Below are 19,663 nucleotides of genomic sequence, written 5' to 3' on the forward strand. Positions count from 1 at the left end.
CCGCCGAGCTCCGGGGGAACGGGGACGGCCCCCCGCCCCAGCGGAGCGCAGCCCGCCGACCGCAGCCCTTTCCGCTGCGCAGACGGCCCGGCTCGGGCGTCCCGTCGGGGAGCGGAGGCGGGCCGACCCGGCAGCCGGTCCCCGGCCGCTCCAGGGAGCACCCGAAGCCAATCCCACGGCTGCTAGGTCTTGCGATGGCACGGCAGCGAGCGCCCATTGGCCGGCGCCGCGGCCTCCCGCACCCTCCCGGCCCCTCCCGCGGCTCCCCTCCCCCGCGCCCCGGCGCCCGACGCCGCTGGCCAATGAGATGGCGCTTTATAGACGCCCTCCCTCCGCCTTCTCCTTCTCCCCGCCTCAAAGCGGGAGGGGAAGCTCTGACTGGTCAGGTGTCCTCGGAAGCCCCCTTCCCTTCACCAATCACCGAGGAAGATACACGCCCAGCGGGGGTTAGCCAGCCAATGAGAAAACGGGCGCGGCGCCCAGCCCTTCCTCCCGGGAGTTTCGCCGTCCTTAACTCTTCAGGCTTTTCCCTGCGGGCCGGCAGCTCTGATTGGCTACTGTCGCTATTGTCGCCCCTCTCCTCCAGCCAGCCACAGAACAAGGCGAAGCCACTCTCCTTTCTGTTCGGCAACCTTCGGCATTCCTCGTCGCCGGGGCGTGGTCTCCCAGCGGCGTCCTCTCATTGGCTGTTGAGGCCGCTCGGCTTTTTCCGGCAGGAGCCCGCAAGCAGACGACGTCTCTGATTGGTTCCGGTTTGGGGTTCGGCTTCCCAGCCGAAGCTGGCGGGCGCGGGCTCGGCGGGCGATTCCCAGACGCCTGTTACGCGGGCGGCGGGGCGCTGGGCGGTGTAAGGCTGGGTGGGGAAGGAAGGAGGCGGAGGACGAGTAGGAAGGGGGAGGGGGGAGCGGGGAAGGGCTCGGCGGCTGCGCAGACGGCGCGCCTCGCACAGAGCAGCCCCCGACCCGGCCGAATGCGGGCTTGTGCCGCCGCCGTCGCCGCCGCCTGGGCCGAGTGACAAAGGAAGGAAGGCAGCGAGGAGGAGCCGGCCCTGCAGCCGCTGACAGGGCCTCGGGCCCCGGGGCGCAGCGCGGACACTTCCCGAGCAAGCCGCCCGAGCAGAGGCGAGGGGCGGAGGCCGGCCGAGCCGGGGCCGCGGCCGGGGGAGGGGACCCCGAGGGACGGAAGCGGTTGCCGGGTTCCCATGTCCCCGGCGTATGGGGAGCAGTCAGGGAGCCGCTGCCTGGGGTCTGAAGGGAGCCGCCTCCGCCGCCGCCGCCGCCATGGCCGCTGGATCCAGCCACCGCCTGCAGCTGCTCCTGGCGCAATGAGGAGAGGAGCCACCGCCGCCGCCGCCGCCCGCCGCTGACTCGCGACTCCGCTGCCCCCCGGTTCACCCGGCCGCCGCCGCCGGACCGCCGGACCGCGCCGCCGCCCGGAGCCGCAGCCTTTGCCGTCGCATCTCCGAGCCGTCTCCTCCCTCCTCCCCATCCCCCTTCTCTTCCAGCGTGAGGCTCGTGATCCTTCCGCCGCTTCCCTTCTTCATTGACTCGGAAAAAAAATCCCCGAGGAAAATATAATACTCAGAGTACTTATTTTCAATCAAGTGTTTGCCCTCGTTCAAGTGATAATATATATATACATTATATATCTATTTTTAAGGATTCCGCTCCACCCTTTCTCTCCTTTCCCAGGAAACGGAGGTGAAAGAATTGTATTTTTTCCCCCAGCCCTAAATCATCTATGTGTTAAATATCCGTACCGATCTGTCTTGAAGGAGCAATACATCGCTCCTTTTTTTTTTTTTAATTATACAAAAGGAGTGAAAAGCCAAGAGGACGAAGTCTTTTCCTTTCTTGCGGGAGAACTTAATGCTGCATTTATCATTAACCTAGCACCCTAACATAAAACAAAAGGAAGAAAAGGATTAAGGAAGGAAAAGGCGATTCACGAAGAGCCATCATGTCGGGGCGGCCGAGAACCACCTCCTTTGCGGAGAGCTGCAAGCCAGTGCAGCAGCCTTCAGCTTTTGGGAGCATGAAAGTTAGCAGTGAGTATCGATTTTTATTTTCCACCCCCTCTCCACCTCTCCGCTAAGATAAGAAACCTCGAAATACCAGGACCTTAAACTTGCCGACTTGCTAGAACAATCAGTGGTTGTGGAAAAGGGCAAAACCTGCCCTCGAGTCAAGATGAGGCAGCTCCTTTTCCTCCTCCCTTGCCCGTATCCCCTCCCCCAGCCCCATTAACCTTGAATTGAGAGAATATTACTTTTTATTTGGCTGATGGGATCTGAAACTTCTTTTCTTATGCTCTCCTCGCTGCTGGTAGTCAGTCCTTTCGAGTGCTCCAGAGCCTCCCGGTTAAGAAGGCGATGGAAGCTTTTGCTTGCCCATCCTTTTGAATAAAGAAGAGAATAAGACTTGATGAATAAACCATGACGATGTCCATTTGCCGAGTGCATGTCTTCTGGAATGAGGGAGTTTATTTTAGCGAGCTCAGGGTATCATGGTTCTGTATTCTAAATAGAGCTATTTTGTCCAGCTTCCTAATATTTCCTTTTTGCCCGTGTGGCTATACGAAGTATTTCTTCATCTGGGGATGAACTTGCACGGTAACCCACATTCACGCTGGAGGCAAGCTAGCATCCATCCCGCAGCCTGCTAGGGGCTGGTGGAAGCCGGTAAATGCCCCGCAGCTGTTGCGTCTCTAAGCGCCTTGTCTTCAATTGGAGAAGTGGTTTAATGTGTTATCTCTTAACCTTCCTGTTTTGACGTTACCAATCTGCCACCATGTAATTTGTTTAATCAAAAGGTAACTTGGAAGGAGATTCAGCTTTTGATTGAGGTTGTATTGTCATTGCGCCAGATACTAAGTGTTAATTGTCACTGACTCATTGTCATTTAAGGTTAATTTTGAGGTGCCATTGCATTCATTAGGTGTTATTATTCTTTAGAGTACAAGTGGATACCCTTTTAGGATTATTTAAAATGTATCAGTATCTGTCACTGTCTTTTGCCAGGAGAATCTGTGCTGAAAAAAAAAGTCTGTATTCTTGAAGTGTTTTGTATACTGAGTATCCAGTGTTCAAATGTATCTATTTGTGGAGATGTTCATGTGCTATTCATGACAGCTTATTTGAAAATACCTGCAGATTCTGGCAAAAATATTTTATTTATTCCATGAGAAAGAGAGAAGCTGTTTTGATGCTGTGAGGAGCTGAGGTAACTGAGGAACTGAGCTTTTTAAAAAGTCAAAATGTATGTGCTGTTATGTGAACTTGATTAAGCAGTCGGAAGGGATTCCTTTCAGCTGCACCAAGATTTCACTTCGGAAGGTTTTTGGAACTTGTTTGAAACAGAGACGTCCAAAGTTACATCCAAAGTGATAGCTGAATGGGAGACATTTTTGCAAGTTAACTCTTTTTTTTTTTTTTTTCCCTTCAGTGACTAGCTAGTTTAGAATGCAGGGTATGTTAAGAGGGAAGCTGATTTTGCATCTTTCAGGGAAGGGTCATGCTTTCTAAGCACTTTATGGAGTCATATGAAAGGAATTTTAGAAAATGTTAGGGTAATTTCAGCTATGATGAGTGGTCCTTATAACTACAGAAGACCCTTTCATGGTACTTCAGTATTTGTGTGTTGTATGCTTGGGTTAGTTAGAAAAAAACTACTCAGTCAGTTTTAGGCAATTCATTTATTAGCTTTATTTCAGAGATAGTAGTTATAGAGTGAAATACCAAAATTGGGGACTTTTCATGTGGTGTCCAGCATATTCTTTGAAAACAATTTAATTCTTGATAGAGATTCTTTAGGATGGAGTAAATCTGAGAGGAATGTAGAATGTTTTAATTTTTCTCTTACCATTTCAGTCAACATTAAAAAGACTGGAATTTATGCTAATTTTTTTTTAATAACCTTGATGTTAAGGACATGTAGATGAAAGGCATTTGTTAGAGTGCTGGTGTTCTAAAGGAACTCTTTCAAAACCTAGGATATTATAATCCTTGTCCCCAGAACCTCTGATATAAAGGCATTCAGGAAAAGGTGAAGATAATAGCCTGATAACTGCAATATTATAAAATGCAAATTGAACCACTTGTTCAGAGGGACAAAGGAAAAAGGGGTGGTGAGAAAGGGCTGGAGCAGGAAGCTTTCTATGGAGGTGTTTTCTGAAAACAGGTGCTCCGGTACGTGAGCTGAAGGAGAAGCGTGAGGTGCCGAGGTGGAAGGCAGCTCAGTCAGAGGGTGGTGTGTTTTGTATGGGAGGTGGAGAGCAGTTTGGCACACCCCAATTAGAGGGCCCTCACTAGGAAAACGAGGGCATGGAAATGGAGACTTAGAAGAAAGCTAGTAAAGAGGCAAAGGAGGCCTGTAAAAACTTGGGTAGGGAATCTGAGTTGATGGCCAAAGAAGACAGTCTAAGGAGATCTGGATAGCTCAGAGGAGAGACATTAGAAGCCTTTCTGAGAGAGAGTAGACAGTCTTATAAAGCATGACGTAAAATGTGAAAAGGGATGAAAGGAACAGATTTGGAGACTTGTGAGTGAAAGGCTGGCAGGACTTTGGGCTGGACTGAAGGGGAATATTTGTGGAGTCAGGAGTTAAAAATAAATTCTGAGGTTATTGGTCTGGAAGACTTGACCGCTGAGTTATATTGTTCATTGTAATGGGAAATTGAGAAGATGCCGAGATGAGAGGGTGGATGAGTTCAGTTTGTAAAAATGGCATACAGTAGGTTTCCTTGAAGTTGAGACAGCTGTTAGTTACTGGCAGAATCCTAACTTTCTGATAGGTTTCTAATCTTTCTGATAGGTTTCTAATCTTCACCCAGAAATGTCAGGCTTGTATTTGAGGGCAGTAACTAGAGGTTTATACTTAAATATGTATTTTTACTTTGTTTTGAGACAGATTTTTCTATGTAGCTGTGATTGTCTTTCTATATGGACCTTGTTGGCCTTGAATTCCTGCCTTTCTTTTTTTTTTCTTGGAGTCTTGGGATTAAAGTAAATACTTTAGATATTTTAGATAGTCTTTTTGTTTTTATTTTGTTTTGTTTTTTCAAGACAGGGTTTCTCTCTATGTAGCCCTGGCTACCCTGGAACTCACTTGCTATGTAGATCTGGCTGAACTTGAACTCACAGAGATCCTTCTGCTTCTGCCTTCCAGATGTTGGGGTTAAAGGTGTATGCTGCCTGGCATTTTATGTAGTCTTAATCTTTAGGTAATTCTTTTTTTTAAATTTTTTATTTTTAATTAATTACAGTTTATTCACTTTGTAGCCCAGCTGTAGCCTCTTCCCTCCCTCCCTCCCTCCTTCTCTCGTCTCCTCCCATGCCCCTTTCCAAGTCCACTGATAGGGGAGGTCCTCTCTGGCCCTAGCCTCTCAGGTCTCATCAGGACTGGCTTCATTGTCTTCCTCTGTGCCCTGGTAAGGCTGCCTCCCCCCTTTAGGTCTTTTTTTTTTTTTTTTTTTTTTTTACAAGTAATGATTCTTAAGTAAAATTTGCCTGTAAAATAATGATACTTTTAATATTTAATTAAAAGTTAATTATAACATTTTTTTTGGTTGAGGCATTTATCTCAAGTTTAAATAATATATTTCAAATGCTTTTTAAAAATTTTATTTTTATTTTATGTTCAGTGGTATGTTGCCTGCATGTATGTCTGTGTGATGGTGTTGGATCTTGAAATTATAGATAGTAGTGAATTGCCATGTGGGTGCTGGGAATTGAACCACTGCCCCGTGTAAGAGAAATTAGTGTTCTTGACCACTGAGCATCTCTCCAGCCCCTCAGATACTTTTTACTTGCTGTAATGAAATCATTTTTTATTCACATACAGGTTTATGTATCATTAAATGAATATCAACACATATGCATGTTCTTCTTTAGAATAACATCTTTTACTCCAAATAGAGACAGTACCTGGTAATTTTGGTTAAAATTTTGTGAAATGCTTATGGTGAGGCCAGGCAGTGGAGGCACACAGCTTGCTGCCAGCACTCAGGAGGCAGAGGCATTTGGATCTCTGTAGGTTTGAGGCCAGCCTGGTTTACGTGAGTTCCAGGACAGCTAAGACTACATAAACCAAAAAAAAAAAAAAAGCTTACAGTGAACCATTGGAAGAAAAATTGGCTAGTTGCCCAGGTATAAAGCTTGTATGCAATGTATGGAAAGAGGATATTACTATCACTTAAGTTGTTTCCTCGTATAAAATAGTTAGGATTAAAATTTTTATTAGTAGTTGTGGCACACATCTTCAATCCTACGCTCAGGAGGTTAAGGGTTGGTCTACGTGGCAAGTGCATTCCAGGCTAGCCAAGGCTGCAGAGACCCTCTCTCACAACGAAACAAATCATTACCAAAGCATAGTACCCTGTAGTATCAAATTGTACTGTCCTAAAAATCAAAGACTAAGCTGGGCGCTGTGGCGCAGCCTGGGATCCCAGCGCTGGGGAGGCAGAGGCAGGCGGACCGCTGTGAGCTCCAGGCCAGCCTCGTCTACAGAGTGAGTCCAGGGCTACACAGGGCTACACAGAGAAGCCCTGTCTCAAAAACCCAAAGTCAATCAATAAGACTAGTTAGCAATTTGGAAGACTGATTTCCTTGAGGCATGTAATAAATAGGTTATTGCATGTAATAAATAGGTTATTAGGAACTAGCCAGTTTTTCTTTACTTCCTTTCTCCCCCCTCCCCACCCCAGACAGGTTTCTCTGTAGCTTTGGCTGTCCTGGACTCCCTTTATAGACCAGGCTGGCTTCCACCTCTCAGTGTCTTTGCGTCCTAGAGTGCTGGGATTTCAGGCTTGTGCCACCATGTCGGTCGTCTTTTTTTTTTTTTCTTCCCCTTTTTGGAGACAGGGTTTCCCTGTACAGCCCTGGCAGTCCTAGAACTTGCTCTGTAGAGACAGAGCTCTACCTGCCTCTGTCTCCCGAGTGCTGGGATTAAAGGTGTGTGTTACCATGCCTGGCTCACTAGCTAATTTCTTGATTTTCCTGTTTAATGGAGAAAACAATTGTTCATGTGAGACTGAAAACCAGGATTTTGCTTTTCACTCTTCTCAGCTAGACTGATCACAGTTGTTAAAAGCTTAAGATATTTAGGTAAGATCTGCACACTCATTTGCTGCACACACCTTTGGAATGCTAATTACCAAGTGACAAGGACTACTTGGAAACTTTAAAGAGACCCAGAGATTCAGCAGTTTGTTGAATCTGCATTTGGAAAACTGATTGGAAACTGCATTTGGAAAATGAGGCATCTTCTCATATTTCCAGCTCTTCAGATGGTACTTGCGTCCGGTTTCATCAGTTCCAAGTTGCAGGCGGGAGATTTTGTTTTTGGTAAACAAGTCTGGGAAAGCCAATATCATTAAGTACCAGCAATGTACCATGAGGTGGGGAGGCTCTGTTTCTGTGTGAGCTTTGTGTATGAAATGGCTGAGAAACATGCTGACCCTGGTGCCACAGTTTCTTTTTTTTCTGTTTGTTTTTGTTCCATACTTTCTATTAAAAATTTACATTTGTTAATTTATAGTGTGTGCGCGCATGTGTGGGTGCTGATGCTTTGACTCAGGCTGTCAGGTTTGTGCCAAGCACTTTTAGCGGCTGAGCTGTCTTTTCTTCAGTGTTTTAAAATACAATTCAAGGGCATGAGGGACAGGGATGAGGACAGACAGGATGTGATACTCCACCCTACAATGGAGAATGGGGAGCAGAGGTGTATGGGTGTGACAGCAGTGAGGCCTGGTACCAAGACAGGACCAACCTGATTCCCCAGGCAGTGTTCCACAAAGAACGTAGTCACTCTAAGAAAATAAAGTTGTTGGAACAGTTAGCATCATTTTCTACCTGATCTTTCGGGGATGTTCCCGCAGTGGTAAAAAAGAAAACCATGTGTAATTTGAAGAGGAAGAAGAAGAAAAAAAAGAGTCTCATGGTACATGATTTAGGTGTGGATGTTGCAATCTTGCTATCCAATTTTGCTTATACAAATGTTTCTTGATTATTAAAAAAATTGCCTTTGAAACTTTCAAATATGATGTAGAAAAGCATGTTTGTGTAAAAGCTTCTGTGTATAGAGTAGCAGGTGGCAATTGAAGGAGAAACATTTTTCTGGAAATGACCTTACTGTTAGGTTATAGATGAGGGCTGTCATCATGGTTCAGCAGGTAAAGGCTCTTGCTCATGGCCTCAGTTCAATCCCATTCAGGAGCTCGGAAATCAAGATGACCACCATGTCCAGCAACCTTTAAGATAGCTTTTTAAAGGTTCATTTAGCAATGACTGTGTGACTTTTCACCATAGTGCTTTTTGAAATTAGTTTCAGATATGCCTGTTAGCTAATACAGTACTTCTTATAGTTTTAAGTTGTAAAGAATATTAGGATTTATGCCAGCACAAAAGAGAAAAATAATGTGTGGCTTTCTTTCGTTGTTTAATAGTAAGTCAGCACTGGTTGCTGTTGAGTAGTATTGTAGTCTGTGAATGAATCTACTTCTGCTCTGTTTATATGTTAGAAAGTGCTCCTCTAAAGTCGTCACTTCTAAGAGTTGTTCTCTCTCTCCTCCTCACCCATTTTGAGGCAGGGTTTCTTTTTGTGTCCCTGACTGTCTTGGAACTCATTCTGTAGACCAGGCTGGTCTTGAACTCTGATCCAACAGCATCTGCCTCACTAGTGCTGGGATTAAAGGTGCATCTCTCTCTTTCAGTTGCTTGTGAAAAAGAGTCCTGCCCCTCCTTAAAGAATTTGATGCCAAACCTTAAGTAGAAATTATTCTTCTGGAAGTACTTTTTAAGATATATATTGAACCAATTATTCAGCTATATATTGTATACTTGTTAGTGCCTGTAATTGGAGCTCCTTTTTCTGCGCCCCCTTCCCGAAAGAAGTTAGTCGGTGTGACAGTAGATTCTTGGGAATCTGATCTTTTTAGAATTGGTTAGTGAGCTGGCTGTGGTGACACACAATTGTAATCCCAGCACTCGGGAGGCAGAGGCAGGTGGATCTCTACAAAGCAAATCCAGGACAGCCAAGGCTACACAGAGAAACCCTGTCTTGAAAAAAAAAACAAAAAATAGAATTGGTTAGTAATTGACAATCAAAATAAGCCAGAAAATCAGATCAAAAATTGGATAATTAATTATAAACTAAAGAATTGGTTGGCTGCTGCTAGATATGGCATCAGAATGACAGATTGGTAGCTGTGTGCTTTAGATATCTCAAAGCCTTTCCTCTCCGAGGTATATTAACAGTTATTATTTAACACTTTCTATAATGTACAGTTGCCTGCTTTCTCAAGTTTTTAACCTGCTGACCAATTTTGCTGGCTTTTGTTTGTTTGTGTTGTGTTTTTAGATGAGTTATAAGTAGCTGCATAGAGAATAATTTTACCAAACTCTGGTCTGTGTAGTGGGAATTGCAATATGGGTCTCTTAATTGTGCCAAAAAATTCTTTGTTTTGAATGTCTGAGAGATTTGTTGGAGCTTCATTGGCCTATGTAACTAAGCATTTTAGGTTGCTTCACAATGACCAAGTCTCCCTTTAATATGATGTCCTCTCTTTCCCCTGTTCTATGAGGCCAGTTAATGGTTTTCAATTAACATGCCATGTCCTTCTTGGCATGTTGAAGTGCCTGAGTTGAGTCAAATATTTTTATTTGGCCATCTAACTTCCAAGGCCTACTTCTCAAGTGTAGTCTTCACTGTGAAAACTTTTTCCTCTAGTGGTCTTTATTGGCATTTTTATTGATTAGTATACTTTTAGTTTATCTTTTAAAAATAATGTGAAAGTGAGACCTGGTGGCACAGGCCTATGATCCCAGCTGCTCAGGAGTCTGAGGCAGGGTAGCACGTTCAAGGGCAGCTTGGGCGGGCAACTGACATTCTGTCAACATCCGTAAAAACGTGCTGGGGCTATCAGTCAGCCTGCAGTGTTTGTCTCCATGCCTGAGGCCCTGGTTCACGGTCCAGAATCAGCAGGAACACATTCAAGGCGATGGTAAAACAGAATGAAATTAACCTTGGGATTTGTTCTTGCCTTCCCATAGTAGATATCCAAGTCATACCCATCAGCCTTTTATCTTAATATAGTTGAACTGTTCTTTTTAGTCACACTATTAAGTTACTCTCACTATCTAGACATTGAGCATAGTCAGAGCACAAACCAGTTGTATACAACGCCCACGATTCAGAGAAATTGAGAAGAGCTGTATTTAGAAATAATTTCTATGCCATAAAGTTCACCCACTGACAGTACACATTTAGTGCTTATTAGTATTTCATAGGCTGTGCCGCTGCCACCATGACTTAGTTTTAGGATATTGTTCAACATCCCCTCCACACACAAAAACCTCGATCCATTATTGGTCTCTTTCCATCATCTATTGCCCAGCTAAAGGCAAGCATTAATTTGTATATCTCTAGTCTAGATTTCCTATAAATGGATTTTTATTATTTTTCCTCCCCTTCTGTTTTAATTTTTGTTTTGATTTTTGAAACAGGGTCTCACTGCATTTCTTGCTGGTATAGAACTTGTTCTGTGGACCAGGTTGGTCTCAGACTCCAGATCTACCTGTCTCTGTCCTCTTGAGTCCTGGGACTAAAGGAAAGACATGCTGTACCATGCCTGTCTTTGACTCTTTGTGACAGGGTCTGACTCTGAAGTCCTTCCTTTTTGGCTGCACCACCAGCAAGTTTTGATGTGCTATAGTTTAGGTCTTCTTAATGTCTACCTGGAAATGGAACTGCTGGGTCATGTGGTAAATTGTTAAACATTTTAAAGAACTGTGAAGTCTTTTCTAAATTCACAGTCAAGTTTCTTTTGGTTATTATTTCTTAAAATGTCTTTATTGTTACCATTTTTTTCCTTCCTACTGTTTGTAGTAACACAGGCTCAGCTTTCCTCTACAGGTGTATCATTTTTTTTTTTCCAGACTCTTTGGATTTCTTCCTTTCTTTTCCCACAGCATCTTTTTTTGTAGAGCCCTAATTTGATTGCTGGTACCTGAGCTGGTAGCTCTCCAGGATTTTGAGCAGCTGGTGTCATTCCCCTGATACCTGGATCATGTATTTGTATGTTACTGAAGAGTTACTAATATTACCTGTGACATCAGCCATAGTGTTCAAAATGGGATTTGGTAAATATTTTCTGGAAATAATTTCCAGCTAAAATAAGTAAGTAAGTAAGTAAATAAATAAATAGATAAGAATTTGGGGGCAGACTCTCATTATATATAGCACAGGCTGGCCTTAAACTTGTTATTCTGCTGTGTCATCTTCCTGAGTAGTGGCTTAGGTATGTGCCTCTATACTTCGGTCATTGAATTTTCTGTATTTGTTCCAAAGGGAAATGGAAAAGGGGCATGTTTTTGGCACTTTCTTCACCTCTTCTACATGAAACATAGGTGTTTGGAAGTTTCTTGTTAAGATTTTATGATCGGTTTGGTTACTGTGAGAATTCTGCCAACTTCTAAGTCTCTATCCCATTCATATATTCTGGAACTAGGGAAATAACCTTGGGCTGATTTCAGGTACTCACAAGACCTAATGTAACTTCTCTTCAGCCAGAACATTAATCACCTGACATCCATAAGCCCCTGCTTTAAGTGGAGGGCTACAATGCTTCTGGGGATCTCCTGGAAGCAGTGCTAGTTCAGAACCAGTATATAGTAGATCCTGCAAAGTCTGATTGTTACCTTTCCCCCGGGTACACTTACCCTTGTAAGGGCTGCGGGTTCTTCTGGGAAGGACTGGGGAAAGGCTAACAGTAAAACTTCTAGTTATTTATCTTAGTCAGTGTTCCATTGCTCGTAGAGATACCATGACCATGACAACTCAAAAGAGAAAGCATTTCATTGGGCTCAGCTTACAGTTTCAGAGGTTTAGTCTGTTATCATTTAAGGGAGCAAAGAGCATACAGATAGACTAGAGAATGAAGTTGAGACTTGTATTCTGGATTTGCAGGCAGCAGGAAGAAGGGAGCAGTTGGGCTTGCCTTGGCTTGGGCTTTTGAAACCTTAAAGCCCACCCACTGTAACACACTTCCTCTAAGAAGACCACACCTACTCCAACAAGGTCACACCTCCTAATCCTTCACAAGTACTGCAACTCCTGGATGACTTGAGTGTTCAAATATATGAGCCACTTGGGATGGCATTCTTACTCAGACCACAGTAGTATTTTCATCAGGGGAACCTGGCCACTTCTTCATTCAAGGGATTCTTGGTCTATAGACTAGCTGAAGTCTGGAAAATAGTTCATGGGCAAAGATTCCCATTTGCCAGGATACAATGTAGCATTTTTTTCATTTGTTTGAGAATTTTTCTGCTTGGACAGATCAAACAGACATCCAGTAGGTATCTTGTCTGTTTCATGCCTGGAAGCCCCATGATTGATTAACCTGTACCAGTATGAGTCATGCCACCATAAAAATCGTTTGCCTGTGCTGGCCACTACGGTCAGGCCATCTATTCTGCCCATTGCAGTAGTTGCGATCACTTTGCCTTTGGTGATTCAGTTCTGGATCCTGCTACTTTGGAGCCCAGTTCAACCCACTGCATTTAATTTGTCCAGCTGAGCAGAAACATCTCCAGCCCTAAGGTCTAGCACAAGGAAAAGGACAACAGCAAAGCATTTCAAATGTGCTGGTGCCCCTCTCACGGTTTTGCGTTTGACAGGATGAGTGAAGGCATGTCTTCCAAGCCTTCCCCTTGTGGAGGATTAGTTTTACTCAGTGTAAAACTGTAGCATTGCAATTTCCCTGAGCCTTAAAATCTCTTAGTCAGCAGTGATCAAAAGGGGCATCAGGCATCTGCAACTCCTTTTCAGTCAGCCCTCTTGACAAGTGCTTCAGCCAACCACTCAAACAAACTTTGGTTACCTTTTTTAAGTGTGTGAACTTCCATGTTACACCCAGAATCTTTACTCAGGGGGCCCATATCAATAAACTAAGCCTGACCCAGTTTTATGTTCCTTCCATCATTTTCCCACACATGTTCCCCAGGCTTCTGGATGAATTAGAAAACACATTAATGAATTTAGTAGTGTAGTGCACTTCCTCATGGACTTCACTTTCCATATCTTCTCTAGGAGCCGGCTTAGTCTCACTAAGTCTGGTTATAGGTCTAGCGGCAACTATGTGTGGGTCCTGAGGAATATCAGTGTTGTCTTACCTGGTCAGAGAAAGTCACTGCTGGTTTAGCAGATAGTAAGGAAAGGTCTCAGTCAAAGGTGGAAAGCGCTATTTCAGAGGGTGAAGGTCTGAGTACGTTTGCTGAGGGCAGGGAGACTGCTTCCTCAGGTGATGTAAACACTTGAGAACCCCAGGATTCAAAGTTCTCAGCTTCAGTAGTCCTCCCACACATCCTCCTACCAAGTTTCAGGATCCCATTAATCCCAACTAATTTCCGTACTTTTCCCACCAGCGTTCTCTGAGGCTGGGACTTGAAATTTTGCTGTAATTCAGCCAACCTTATATTCAGTTTGTTTTTTTGCAACTTGAGCTCTGTGGGTGATGGAGAGAAGATTCTCTCCAGGGCAGCCTTAGAAAGCTTTGGACTGTTCGTGCACATCTGGAACCCATCAGCTTTTATCACTGAGCTCATAGAAGTTGCTCAGATGCTACAAGTTGCTCGTTCTTTTCCTTTGTCAGTTTATCCAGAGATGCTAGGAACAACCTACAAGCATCATCGTTTTCCTTATTTTCCCACAAATTGTTAAACATTTTATATTCAGAGTCACCAAATCCATTGCCTTTCACAATTGGTGAATCAAGATAATCAAATGCATTTGTCTCCTTAAGCTTGCAAAATAGTTCACACCCTGGGCTTTCAAAGTACTTCTCGAGCTTCCAGGAGAGGCTTTAGTAGTTGTTGGTGTTGGCAAATTGGGAAGATAGTTTCAGATTCATCCTCATACTTCTGTTGCTCTAGAACCACTTCTCTTACCAAATTCTGTGTTAGGCAGGGTTCTCTAGAGGAACAGAACTTAGACAATGAATCCCCCCACCCCCCAACAGGGTTTCTCTGTAGCCTTGGCTGTCTTGGACTCACTTTGTAGACCAGGTTGGCCTTGAACTCCCTGGGTGCTGAGATTGCAGGAGTGTGCCACCATGCCTGGCTGACAATGAATCTTTATTATAGAAAAGCAATTTTTTTAGAATGACTTAGAGGCTGCCAACAAAGGCTGCCTGTGAACGATGAAAGGTCCAGGAATCCACTAGCTGTTCAGTCCATGAGGTTTTCTGTCTCAGCTGTTTAGTGTATGCTGCCCTCCCAAAGAAGTAGACTCTAATGTCAGTGAAGGTATGAACTTGCTAGCAAGATGACAGGGAGCCGCAAAGAATGAAGCTTCCTTGTTCCATGTCTTTATGTAGACTTCCAGCAGAAGTTGTGGCCCAGATTAAAGGTTTCTTTTCCCACCTCAGAGATCTGGATTAGAATGGATCTTTTCACTTCAAAATAAGCAAAAACCCCTTTCAAGCATGCCCCGCCATTTTTCAGTTTTAGTTAATTCCAGATGTTGTCAAGTTAACAACTAAAAACAGTCATCACAGTTTACCATGGTAACATGAAACAAGCATAGAAATCGGAAGAATAGTATTAGTGTTTAGATCAAAGTCATTTAGAGTTGCATAAACTTCTAGTGTAAGTGAGAAATGTAGGCATCTTAAAATTTTGTGGTCACAAAGTAAAAAAGGTAGATGAAGAAATTTATGTATTTATTTTTAACTCTACATTAAAATATTTTGACATAGAATTATGAATAAATGTAGGCATCTTAAAATTTTGTGGTCACAAAGTAAAAAGGGTAGATGAAATAAAATTTGTGTATTTATTTTTAATTCTACATTAAAATATTTTGACATAGAATTATGAATAATTTTGAAAATTATCTTTTCATACTATTTTTTAAATAAATTTTCATAGTAAATCTTTATAGCCTAGTTTTTCCACACTGAATTACTCATTTTGAGTAGCTAAGGTGGTTATTTACTGAATAGTGCAGGTTTAAGATTTTGTTCAGGAATTATTTCAACTTGCTATACATTTACTTTAGTTATTTTCAAGTAACATGGAAAACATAAGTGGATTAAGAACACTTCATGGATTCCTATCTTTAATTTTTAGTCTTGTTTTCTGTTCTAAATTTTATATTGGCAAAGTTTAAGAGAATTTTATGTTCCTCAAAGGGTGCTTACTTACTATGAGGGTAATGATTTCCACCTGTATTTTGGCACAACTCCCAATATATTTGTTTGTTTACTTTGTGGAGGCAGGGCTTCTCTGTGTCATAGCCCTGGCTGTCCTGGAACTCACTCTGTAGACCAAGTTGACCTTGAACTCAGAGATCCGCCTGCCTCTGCCCTCCATGCACTGAGCCTAAACCAGCCATCTGATTTTATTGTTCTGCTTGTTAGATGTATCCTTGCTGTGTTTGCCCTGGTCACAATGAAACTGTTTTGATCTAAACGATCTTTGTTTCTTACCCATAGTTGTAAAATTCACTGTGTATGATTCTTTTGACACTCCTAGTGACCTTTAATACATTCTACCTTACCTTCTAGCGAACTTGTTTTGTTTCTAGGAGATAAGCAACTGCCTGATATAAAAGCATCTTGTTGACCTTTGTCTCCTGCAATGTACAGAACAGTGCATTCTATATTGTATTGCTTTATGTATACTGAGTTGAATGCAGTGTGCTATGATGGATAGTTTATGGCACTGGTATATTCTAGAAACCCAACTCGGGTCTTCTGAAACGAGTAACAAGGGCTCATAAACACTGAACCATCTCTCTAACTCCTTTGTTATTTGAAGAAGGAAGAGAAAGAAGGGAAAGTTAGAGACTTCAGTTATACTGTGAGCTTAGTATCTTTGGATGATGGCTGAATGAATGAAGTAGTCCAACTACTAGAATATAGCTGGTAGGCTGTACAGAGCCAGCATAGTTAGTACCTTTGAAACACTGAGCATGTGCAGCTACTGCAGTGACCTCAAGACTTTAAGGGTTTTATTTGGAGTGGGTAAGGAGAGAAGAGAGGTAAGGAATAGGGAATCCTGACATCAGTTTCCTATCACCAAGAAGTTGATTCTATAAAAGAATAGAGAATGAGTACACAAATATCTAAATATGAATAGTTCCTTTCATGGGGGCATATAACTGTAGTCTTTTCAGGGAGTCCTGAAAACTCTGGTTCTTTAAGATCATAATTTTTTGATAAACTAGTATATATTAGTTATTGTATCACTTCTGAACTTTCCCAGAGGGAGTGAAGAATATTACTAATATTTGTTGCTAAATAATGCGGTTTCTAAATATTTGTAAACTATGACTATATTTGAGTATGAGAAAGAATAGTTTTTACTGGTCAGCATAATGTTTATGAGATACATATATCACACACATATCGTGTATGAGTATTTGTGTTCATTTTGAGGTAGCTGCCCTATGGTACAGTTCTGAAACATGGGTGAGATTTGTTTTCTGTGTGAGTAGGGAATAAGCTTTTCTTGAACCCAGGAATTACTAAAGAACAAGGCACTTACATTCAGTTGTACATTAGGGAGCACATTACTCAGATAGTTTTGAGAACTTTAAAATTGTATATAAGAATTCCCAAGTTCTAAAACATAAAGAATGGCTGTTCAGCTTGGAAGGAAATGACCTAGTTTTTAATTTTTTTGCTCCACATTGGAGGATGATGAAAACTTTTTACAAAACCAAATGGGATTGAATGGGTCGGTTCCCTCAGTCCTTAGACGAGCTGCCCCTAGCAGGAGAGTCACTGCTTTCTAGATGTTATTGGTACAGTGGCACACCTGGTTCACTTTCAGCATTGATGCAGAAGTGAAAGAATGTTTGAAAATGTAGTTGTCCATTATGTGTGGTTAAACCACAAGGTTCTGTTGTTGTTATGTGCTCGTCACAGATTTCTTAAAAAGCCTGTGCACGTTCTGAATTTAGGAGAAGAGATGAAGCTCGTGCTGTGGACAAAAGAAGGCGGTAGGAAAAACCTTAGACGATTTGGTTATGATGGATGGCATCGAGTCTCCCTGGATATAGGTGATGGCTGATTTTATCAGTATAATAAGTCAGACTTAGCTCCACTTGGAGCGCCTATTTTGTACAAGTCCTGTCATTTTTAGTCCAAAACACTGAGACATTATTTAGCAGATGAGGAAGCAATGTAACATGCTTTAACTGACATATTCACAATCTTGGAGCGAGTAGAGAATAAGTCAGTATAGGTGTTGTGCTCAAGCTATCCCCTCCAGACTTTTGAGTATTTATTGTATCACTGTACAACACTAAGAAGATTAATTTTATCTGCACCACAATCTTATAAGACACATTGTTTGTAAATAAGGAAACTGAGGCTTTATTTGACCTCACATTTAGCAAGATCTGTAGTCATACAGTGAAACTGTTATCTTGAAGTGAGGGAGGACAATGGGAAATCAGTAACAATGCAGAACTGGCAATGAGTTTATGATTACTGTGGCTCCTAGATTTCTGCTTTTCTATCTTCTGTACCACCGTGTGGTTGCTGTTAACTACTGACTGTTAGGGGTGCCCCTTAGAAATAGCATCTCAGCCATAGCATAAGGAAGACGACATTGCTGTTTAATAGAGGACAAGAGCAGTAAACTGACTCTCTGACACAGGTGGGCCCAACATCATTTACTCTGTACAGATGAACTCCATGTACCATGGGGGACAATCACAGAGCATACTATAAATTACAGTGCTTTTTTTTTTTTTTTTTTTGAGTAAGGTTGGATACTATTTGTAGTTAGCTATAGTTGTTTTTTTTTTTTTTGAATCAAATTTTGACTTTGTAACATTATTCCAGGCTTCTCTCTGATGTGATAAAATAAACTTCAGTTATCTATTTGAGAAAAAAATGACCGCATTCCTTTTTCAAGTGGAATCCACCTCTACTACGTTTTAGAGGACTTTAAGGAAGATGCAGGTCTTAGGGATCTGACGCTTTTTAAGTATCCGTTGTAATCAGTAGATCACAGATGTATTCAGGCGGGAGGTGCCTTTGTATTTTGTGCAGATCAGATATTTGTATAGATGTTCTTTCTAGACTGCATTGTTTTTGAAAACTATTTTTAGTTTGTGTATACAGAGGCAGTATGGTGTGCATTGCCTACCAGGTTTTAACTGTTTTTAAAATGGCCAAATGTGATAGAAACACCAGATTACTGTGGAGTATAAATTTTTTTCCCTTTACTGGGATGTCTAATATATCACTTGGTAGGAGTAACCATTCTGAGATACCCTTCAAAAAATAGGAATAACTATTTTGTGTCATTTAGAACCATTAAGGTTAACTAAGAAGAATGCTGTATTTCTCCCTCGTTTAGTTTGAATCTGTTTTCAGAAGTACAGCTGAGAAGACTTTCCTCCACACTGAGATAGCTGACATGATTGAGATCTCTAGGAACATCGGACAGTGTGGACTACTTGTGACTAAGAGAGATTTTTCTAAGAGACCTTTAGGTAAGCTGCTCTCTGTCCTTGCCAGGACATTTTGAAAGGAGCAGCTAGCAGCTCCAGACTACTAAGTAGATAGAGGAGCTGGAAGAAGGACTCAAGGGTTCCTCTTTCTGTTTCCACTCCTCTTCCCCCTCTCCTTTTCAACTTGGCTCTTTATGGGTGCTGAATCAGCTTCTGATAGAATAATTTTCTTTAAACTATTTTGGTAACTTGATACAGAATATTTTCCACTTTATGGTTTAAAAAGTATTACTATCAAGCTTTTAATTATATAAATCTGTACATTAGAATAGTTTTATGAACCACCATGCATTCATCACTAGTTTCTAAAATTTGTTCCAAATGCTCAAGACAATGTGCAGATACAATGGCAGTGCCATAATTCCATCTTTTAAATATTAAAAGTAAAGTTCTTTAATCTTCAGTAGAGAAGAGCAGCCATGATGACCTTGTGGAGGGCAGATGGCAATTGGAGGAGATTGGTTCTCTCCTTCCTTCATGTGGGTCCCTGGGATTGGACTTGGGTGTGTCAAGCTTGGAGGCAAGCATTGTTTCCTAGTGGGCCACACCAGTCCTTAATTTGGCCTGGCTTAGTGTCACATGCCTTCAGTCCCAGCACTCAAAGGCAAAGGCAGGTGGGTCTCTGAGAGTTCATTGAGTAACCGGTTGCTCCCTGTTACTCCTCAGCACAGGCTGTGGCACTAACCTGCTGATTCTATGGATTTCCTTGTTCTTGGTTTTTATATAAAGGGAATCATACATTATGTGACCATGGGCCTTCTGTGTTTGGCCTCTTTCACTTAGTATATCTTTAGGGTTTATTTTTGTTTGTACGATGTTTCATTGCTGTGTATGTGTGTGTGTATTCCCAAATTTTGATTATTTCTACTTTATTTTGGTCTGTGCTGATTATTCTGAATAGAGTTCCTCTGAGCATATGTGTACAAGATTTCAGTTGAACAACAAGTATTTCTTTAGGATATATCCCCGGTAATATTTCTTGGCCATGTGGCATTTCAGTATTTAATTTACTGAGTGATAGTTGATACATTTTTTTCATAGGAGTTGTAACATTTGGCATTACCACCAGCATTTGGGTTCTAATTTTTCTCTATTCTCTCTAATACTTATTTTAGTATTTTCTTTTTGTTTATGTA

General features: G+C 42.2%; 1 protein-coding gene across 5 annotated transcripts in view; it reads left to right on the forward strand.

Moving 5' to 3' along the window:
* The first annotated feature begins 1,416 nt into the window (after positions 1–1,416).
* Positions 1,417–19,663, forward strand: part of Gsk3b (glycogen synthase kinase 3 beta) — a 149,207-nt gene continuing 130,960 nt past the window's right edge. For all 5 annotated transcript variants that reach the window (XM_060370382.1, XM_021648578.2, XM_021648577.2 and 2 more), the window contains exon 1: positions 1,417–2,047. In XM_060370382.1, coding sequence (XP_060226365.1) covers positions 1,960–2,047 — 88 coding nt within the window. In that variant the 5' untranslated portion in view covers positions 1,417–1,959. The remainder of the gene's footprint in view (positions 2,048–19,663) is intronic.

Source organism: Meriones unguiculatus, chromosome 17 (assembly GCF_030254825.1).
Source record: "Meriones unguiculatus strain TT.TT164.6M chromosome 17, Bangor_MerUng_6.1, whole genome shotgun sequence".
Classification (NCBI taxonomy): Eukaryota; Metazoa; Chordata; class Mammalia; order Rodentia; family Muridae; genus Meriones; species Meriones unguiculatus.